The 8,060-nt window shown below is 37.4% G+C and overlaps 1 protein-coding gene across 1 annotated transcript in view; it reads right to left on the bottom strand.

The window, feature by feature from the left end:
- Window positions 1-1,538: 1,538 nt before the first annotated feature.
- Window positions 1,539-8,060, bottom strand: part of CWH43 (cell wall biogenesis 43 C-terminal homolog) — a 28,999-nt gene continuing 22,477 nt past the window's right edge. Inside the window, exons 13-16 of the mRNA XM_068403970.1 lie at window positions 5,087-5,231; window positions 4,357-4,418; window positions 3,137-3,292; window positions 1,539-1,626 (exon numbers count right to left, since the gene is read on the bottom strand). Of these exons, the coding sequence (XP_068260071.1) occupies window positions 1,539-1,626; window positions 3,137-3,292; window positions 4,357-4,418; window positions 5,087-5,231 (451 nt within the window). The remainder of the gene's footprint in view (window positions 1,627-3,136; window positions 3,293-4,356; window positions 4,419-5,086; window positions 5,232-8,060) is intronic.

Raw genomic sequence — 8,060 nt, 5'->3', positions numbered from 1 at the left:
GGGCGACCAAGCTGGTGAAGGGTCTGGAGGGTCTGACCTACAAGGAACGGCTGAGGGAGCTGGGGTTGTTTAGCCTGGAGAAGAGGAGGCTCCGAGGTGACCTTATTGCAGTCTACAGCTACCTGAAGGGAGGTTGTAGTGAGGTGGCGGTTGGCCTCTTCTCCCGGGCAACTAGCTATAGGAGAAGAGGGCACAGCCTCAAGCTTCGCCAGGGGAGGTTCAGGTTGGACATTAGGAAGAATTTCTTTACAGAAAGGGTTATTAGACATTGGAATGGGCTGCCCAGGGAGGTGGTGGAGTCACCATCTCTGGATGTGTTTAAGAAAAGACTGGACATGGCACTTAGTGCCATGGTCTAGTTGACAGGGTGGTGTAAGGGCAACGGTTGGACTCGATGATCCCTGAGGTCTCTTCCAACCTGGTTGATTCTGTGACATCACCAAGAGACCCCGAGAAAACACGATGTTTTACATTGTGTCACATGTGTTACATAATAGGTAATTCACTGCCTAGGTCAAAAAAAAAGCCCCACTTCTATTTAGTCCCACTAAAAAGTGTAGTCCTAGCAAAGGAACAATGCATTTTTTTGGTTTATTACAATTAATTTTAAATAAAAATTACAATCAGCTTTTCTCCCTTCTCAGAAACCTTGTTGTGTTGAGGATGATTGTTTTTAATTCTTCTGCAGTGTGTCCACATAAGTGTGTCATAACAATAACTACTCAGAGGTACTTTACTCTTCCCTCCCTTCCCTTTGTAAAAGTATTGTGTTGTCTAATGTCCTGTTAAAAAAAGAAAGTCTGTAAAAGTCACCTCCTTTTCTCCAATGCTATGAACACCAATCATCTGCAAATTGTTCTAATAAAACTCATTTAAGAATAAAATGTGGAACAGCTGCAGATGTAAATACTGTTTCAGTAAGTCAAAAATGCACTGCAATCATATACTTACTGCACATCTCCCAATTAAAAAACACATTGGTCCCATTCCTATTTCGAAAAACCGAAGGCCAAGCTTTTTATTGCAATAGCAGCAGGACTACAAAGTGCAGCATATATCAACAGGTTACCTACACTACCACATTATTTTGCTTTGCCTCAGTCACCAAAAAAGTGTGGAAGTCAGCTGAAATTCCTTGCTCATGATTGTTCGAATGAGCTCCCAGGAGAGGAAAGGGGTTGTATCTGGACCTTGAAGAAAAGGCAGATAGATCCATTCAACTCTGAAACAGCACAATATAGGATACCTTCAAAAAAGTTGAAGAAGTTCTTGCCAAAGCAAGTTCCCACCCTTGCTCTGCTGCATATAAAGCAAGTATCTGACCCAGGTAGATACCAGTTTATCAAAATGCATGCATCTTCCCTCTCTCTCAGTGATGACAACTCATTAAAGAAAAGAGTCACCGACTGTCACACATTCACACTGTTACGCAGTATGGGAGCTGCTCATCCTTAAACAATGCAGCCTTTTTGGCTACCATTTCAGTTTCAAACAACAAACCTTTCTTGTTGGTCCCACTGGTATTTTATTTTCTCATTCTAATTTGTCTGTTTAAAATATTTAGGAGTGCTCATATGAAAGTGATGAATATGCTCATAATTATGTCCATCTTTGTAAGATCCAAACCTAAGAAAAATATTCAACAAAGCAAAAGCATTACAATATGATTTAACCCATGCAATTAAATCATACACTTACTACAGTATAATTAACACTTCTTCTGAATGTTCTACATAGTTTATTTCAGAAACAGGCCACAACCCTACTTACATATAAATCATAATCTATGTATGCTATCTAAGTAGAGGTCTTTAGTGTAATGGAGACTTTTAATTACACTGATTGGATTAATGCCATAGGCACTCTATAAATGGAACTCCAGCTGACAAAGGTGAGCGGTGCATTTATCTAGTTAAATCCTATGCTCTTTAAGTTTTTTCTGCTGACTTCCGTGGAGATATAATTTAACCCCCCCTATTGTTAATATTGCATATCTTACTTTTGAAAATTATGGTGAAAATTGTAATTTTTCATGTCATATTTAAATCTGAAAGTTTTGACTGCTGACTATTATAGTAGATAGATTTGCAAAAATAAAATGTAGTACTTATTCAAAATATCAGTGCTACATAACATTTAAAAGCAGTGCCATTGTATTTCAAAAGAACTACAGTTAACTGGAAAAAGTTAAACTTATTCCTAAAGGGTATAAATTTTCTGCTTATAGGCAGACATAAAAGAAATTAGGACAAGAAAAATATTCTGCGCTGAAATCAACTGAGAAAAATCTGAATGTGAATGCTAACTTTAGGCAAGTTTCATCATGTGAAAAAGACTGGGCAAACTGCTGCTTATACAGAAAGCCAGTGACTGAGTGGTAAATAAAAAGTGAGTAAGCTGAACTGCCAGTTGTATATAAGAAATTAGTATATTTTGCATTCTGCATGTTAGAAGTAGCAAATACGGCATTGCTGGAAATTGTCTCTCTGTGGCAGCATCTATCTCAAACTTCATGACTCTTCCACTGATATTCAGTGTAGAATAAATACCTTTCTCTGTATTTCTCTTCCTTACGCAATGCCAGTGGAAAAATGACAACATTCTAGAAATAAATAACTTTTTATGTAAAAACCTAGCCCGTTTTTCTTCTTGACATATGTAACATACTGCCTCAGGCATTCTCCTTAATTTTTGCTCCAGTTATATAGCATGTTTTAAAATGCTTATGCAAAGAGTATTTAATATATGTATTGTATTTTGTGTTCTAAGTAACAGTATATTAAGACCCTGATCCTCAAAAGTGCTGAGAAACATGGGAGATCTCTCAGCATCTATAAAATGAGTCACCATACCACTTGGCAAATATCCCTATCAAACCATCTCAGCAATTAATCACCTGGGTGAAATAAGCATTACCTTCAACTTATGCTACGGCACAGCAGACTGATTTTCCCAAGGCACATGCCAAGTCAGTAGAAAAAATGGAATTACAAATCAGAAGTGCTTGCCTCCTAATCTTCTGCTCAGTTTGGCACAGACCAGTGCCTCCCACTTTAAGAACAATTTTGCTCCTAAACTTCTCTTTTACAAGATGTCATGTACATCATCCCCTTAATTTCTTATGAGATACACTGACCTGGGATTGAAATGGATGTCCTCAGGAACTTGGCTGGGATCAGTGACAATTCTGTCATTGTCAACATAGCTATCCAAATGATCTGGGATCCTAAATTTGGCCATCTGGACTTCTGAATCACTTAAACCAGCATGAGATATGCGGGCATAGCCCAACCTATCAGATAGAAGAGTTAGTTTGAAGAAATAACTCAAGGCAATTTCACCACATTCTTAACTCATGTCTTTTTTTTCCAAGAGTTATTATTTAACCTATCAACATCACTTTCCATTTCAGTGAATCTCACCTTCAAAAAACTTAAAGCGCTCTATAAACATAAGCATCATAACACAATGTCACAAGTAGAAAAACTGAGAAAGCATAAGTGTTTGACAACAAAAATAAGTTCTAGATCTAGAAACTTATTTTTTAAATTAAGTTTTAGAATATGCATACAGGTATAAGCTCACCAACTTTTTTCACTGAAGAGGTTTTGAAATTCAAGAAAGGAACTCAAGCATCAATGGAATGAGTAATAAGAAAAATTAGATTGCAAATGGGGGTTTTGCTGGGGTTTTTGGTGCCTTTTTTTTTTTTTTTATTCAATACTGTTACTTAAGACAGCTATCTAGTTTACTGTTTTTACTCCTGTGAACACTGCAGAATTTGCACTTTTTTCAGAATAAGCTGAATTCCATTCCAGTACATACATCACCAAGAGAATGATTTACAAGCAACTTGGTGTTTAAAGATATGGAGTGCATAAGTCCCAGCAGAGGAAAGTGTTTCAATATGGTCTTACACAGCTAAAGTTTCCACTAAATCCAGCATAAAGCTTGGCTGGATTAGATCAGCATTTTGCTTTAACAAACCCTACAATGATAGTTGAAAATTTCTATCTTCTGTGTCACATACAAATTAGGGCTTAGCCTTCACATTTTAGAATGAAGCTGCAAAGCCAGAGCTTTGGAAAAAAGTAGTTTTATGTTACCAAAGCAGATTAGATCTCAAGGCTTTTGACACAGAAGGATGAAACCTGTAATACTGTCTTTGTAAATTATATTCAGAAATACACCAATTCATCCTGAGATCGATGTTTCACATTACTTCATGATATATCTAACTGTCCATACATAATCGTTTAGGGATATAAGACTCTTCCACAATTACCTAGAAGGGTGTAAACCCAATTGTCATAAAGATATTTAAAACCAATGAATAAATGATCCACTTTAACATACCTTATTACTCCACGATACATAATATAGCTACACCATCTGTCATGATCTGTACTGTCTATATCCTATGAGTGAAAGGGAAAAAAAAAAGTCCAACAAATAAGGCAAGCTTTCCTTATGGGTAGGCTTTAAATCAGTAACAGAACCAATGCGTAAACCTGCTGCAGAAAAATGTTTTGCCTAGAAGATTGTAATAAGGTAGAAAGAAAAAACCCCACTGTTAGACACAGTCAAATCAGACAACTTTTTGACATCTCCTGACAGAAAACCAAACTGCAGAACTCAGTTTTAAAACAAAAGAACTACAGAATTAGAGGTTGGAAGGGGTATCTGAAGGTCACCAACTCCCAGCCCCATGCTCAAAGTAACTTCAAGCAGGTTAATCAGGGCCTGATGCAGCCAACTTTTGAATATCTCCAAGGATGGAGATTTCACGACTTCTCTGGGTGCCTGTTCTAATGTTTGACAACCCTAACTGTGATTCTTTTTTTTTTTTCCTTCTACCACCTAACTGACATTTCCCTTGTGGCAACTGCTGTCCATTGCCTCTTATTCTTTCCCTGAGTAACTCCACCTTCTCTATAACACGTCATGAGGTAGCTGAAGATTGTATTTGAAAATGTGCATGTATTTTCTTATATGTCTATTTCTAAGTTACCAATTTGAAATATTAAGCTGAACATTTCAAATATATTATCTCTAACTGCTAAAAGGAGCAGTAATTTTACCTTACCTGGACATTTCCATTTTCTATTAATTCAGTATAATCTCTGGATCCAGGAGCTGAAGTGATGTATCCTAGAAATACAACTTGCTTTGAGCTAGTTTTCAACAGGTTTGAAACAGCTATAGCCTGGAGTTTTCTGTCCAAGTCCTCTCTGAAAGAAATGGAAAAGGCTTTAACATATATACATTTTAGCTCAGAATCTTTGTGCTATAACATAGTAAACCACAAATTAATCTGGTACCTTTTTTATTGCTCAGTATTAGAGAGTATGAAATTTTACAGAAAACTCACTGATTCAAAATGATCACTATGTTTGACAAAAGCCACAGGGTCATGGTAGATGTAATTAGGGTTCTCTTTCTAACCATTATAGGAACAACTATTTATATTGCTGAATATAGACCTCATCACTAGGAAATGTGAATGTTAAGTGCTTTGGTTATGTGAGGCTTTGTCTCTGCCTGCACTTGAAATTTAATTGTGCTAGCACAGCGTGGTGCATAACAGAGAGCTCATATGCTAATAAAACTTTTAGGATGGACAGATCATGGTAAATATAGTCTTAAAGTCTGGGTCACATAATTTATGAAATATAACTTAAGAGCTACGTCATCCTATTAATGCTACTTAAGGATATTTGGCAGGTATTCTGCATTTCTTTAACAAGATTTACACAACAGTTTCAACATGACCAAAAGTGATAGCATTAAGTGGAGCCTGGTAAAATACCGCATTGGATCCCTTTCCCTGTCCTTGGTTTTGTCATAACATAATGTAAAGAAAATTCTATTTCTATGATTCTTCGTGCTAATAACTTCAAACAGTTGTGTAAAGCGTGTGCTCTTCTATATTTTGGTAGACTGGGCTAAATACCATTGAGACAGGGAGTTGATTTTGGAATCTGTAATCCCAAAAGATGACAAGAATTCAAATGCTGCTATGGTTTCTAAACAGCAGTACTTTTGGCTGGAGCAAATGCATTAGGGAGAAAGAGCACACAGACAGGAGATAAAACCCCCCAACTATTTAAACAGAAGCCTGACCTAGGTATACGTGAAGCTGCCTGCTCAGCTAGCTGCTCTTTCCAGAACTACACCTCTCCAGAAGATGTCTTTTAAATGACAAAGGCACTGTTACATTCCCAGATTTTAAAAAGACTTAAAAAAAATCCCTAGTTATCCAGTATTCTATAGTTTGCCATCCTAAGCAGCAGATGAAAAAAGATTAAAAACAAGCAGTTGTGCATGCCATTTAATTACAAATTCATTCACCTCAAAACACAATCTAATTTGCACTCGTTTCCCATGCATTTCCTCCTATTTTCTCCTTCATCTTTTATCTCATCTCTCTGTGAGGGGGGAATATAGTGCTCTTCTACTTTGACAGACTTTCTCAGAGAGGCAAGTCTAATCATCTGTGTGAGACAGAGAATGAAATTCCTTTCTAGAGTTCAAACTGGGAGTGGTTTCTGACAACTATATGTGTTTAGTGAAAGGGAAATCTATAAACCCCTATGCCCCCTCCCTGGCAGTGTTTAAGACCAGACTGGATGAGGCTTTGAGCAACCTAGTGGAAGGTGTCACTGCCTGTGGCAGGGGGGTTGGAACTAGATGATCTTTAAGGTCCCTTCCAACCCAAACCATTCTATGATTCTATAAACAATTTGCATGCTTGGAGCACAGCTTCTACACAGGGAAAGGAAATGGCAAAGACTAGTATGGGATAATGAGAATTCCTACTGCTTTCTGAGCAGCTTCTTTGTGTATTATATTCTGCATCCAATCCATAAATTTGCCTCTCCATGAATTATAAAAAATATAAGTCCAAATCTTACTACATAACCACAAACATACTAGATATTGCAGCAAATAAAATAGAAAATACAGCTACATGGAGCATCACAAAACTACCCCTTATTAATATTCATTACACACAAGTAATCAAGACATTGTTTTGAAGTAAAGAACTGAAATCTTTTCCATCACAGATTTGAGTTATTGGTGTAATCCTTTCTGTCACAATCCAGAGATCAGATTTCATATTTCCAGTTTCATATAGTCAGACAGACACTGAACGGATATTTTTGTTGCTGTTTCAACACAGTCATAGAATCGTTTAGGTTGGAAAAGACCTTTAAGATCAAGTCCAACCGAAAACCTCACAATGCCAAGTCCACCACTAAACCATGTCCCTAAGCACCACATCTACACGTCTTTTAAATACCGCCAGGGATGGTGACTCCACCACTTCCCTGGGCAGCCTGTTCCAATGCTTGATAACGCTTTTGATGAAGAAATTTTTCCTAATATCCAATCCAAACCTCCCCTGGTGCAACTTGAGGCCATTTCCTCTTGTCCTATACTTTGCTATTTGGGAGAAGAGACCAACACCCACTTCGCTACAACCTCATTTCAGGTAGTTGTAGGCAGCAAAGGTCTCCCCTGAGCCTCCTTTTCTCCAGACTAAACTACCCCAGTTTCCTCATCCTCTTCTCATAAGACTTGTTCTCCAGACCCTTCATCAGCTTCGTTGCTCTTCTGTCCTTTCTTGGAGGTTTCAGAATTGTTACTTCTTATTTTAATAAACATCAATTGTCCATTAATGCTATCTATCTGTAACTGTAACAGTCTGCACTCATTGTAGAATATAACAGACCTATTCCACATGCAGAAAGCCAGAAGGATGCTATCTTGCACTGAGATGTATCTGTAGCACTTGTTGTGGTTTTGCAGAACTGTACCTTTATATCTCTAGTAACTCAGATATTAGGCTCAGCAGAGTTTTGCATGACACATTTGTCCCTTTTAAAAAATGCTTCAAAATTTGTGACCAGTAGCTATGTCATAGTGTTTCCTCCAATGTGCCTTGTTAGAACCAGTATTACAGCAGCAGATTTTAAAGGATACAAAAGAAATCTGAAAGTTCACAAATTACAATTATGTTACCCGACTTTGCATGCCATATGTAACAACAAATAAAA

Source organism: Nyctibius grandis, chromosome 6, assembly GCF_013368605.1.
Source record: "Nyctibius grandis isolate bNycGra1 chromosome 6, bNycGra1.pri, whole genome shotgun sequence".
Taxonomy (NCBI): Eukaryota; Metazoa; Chordata; class Aves; order Nyctibiiformes; family Nyctibiidae; genus Nyctibius; species Nyctibius grandis.
This window is presented reverse-complemented; position numbering and strand designations above follow the sequence as displayed.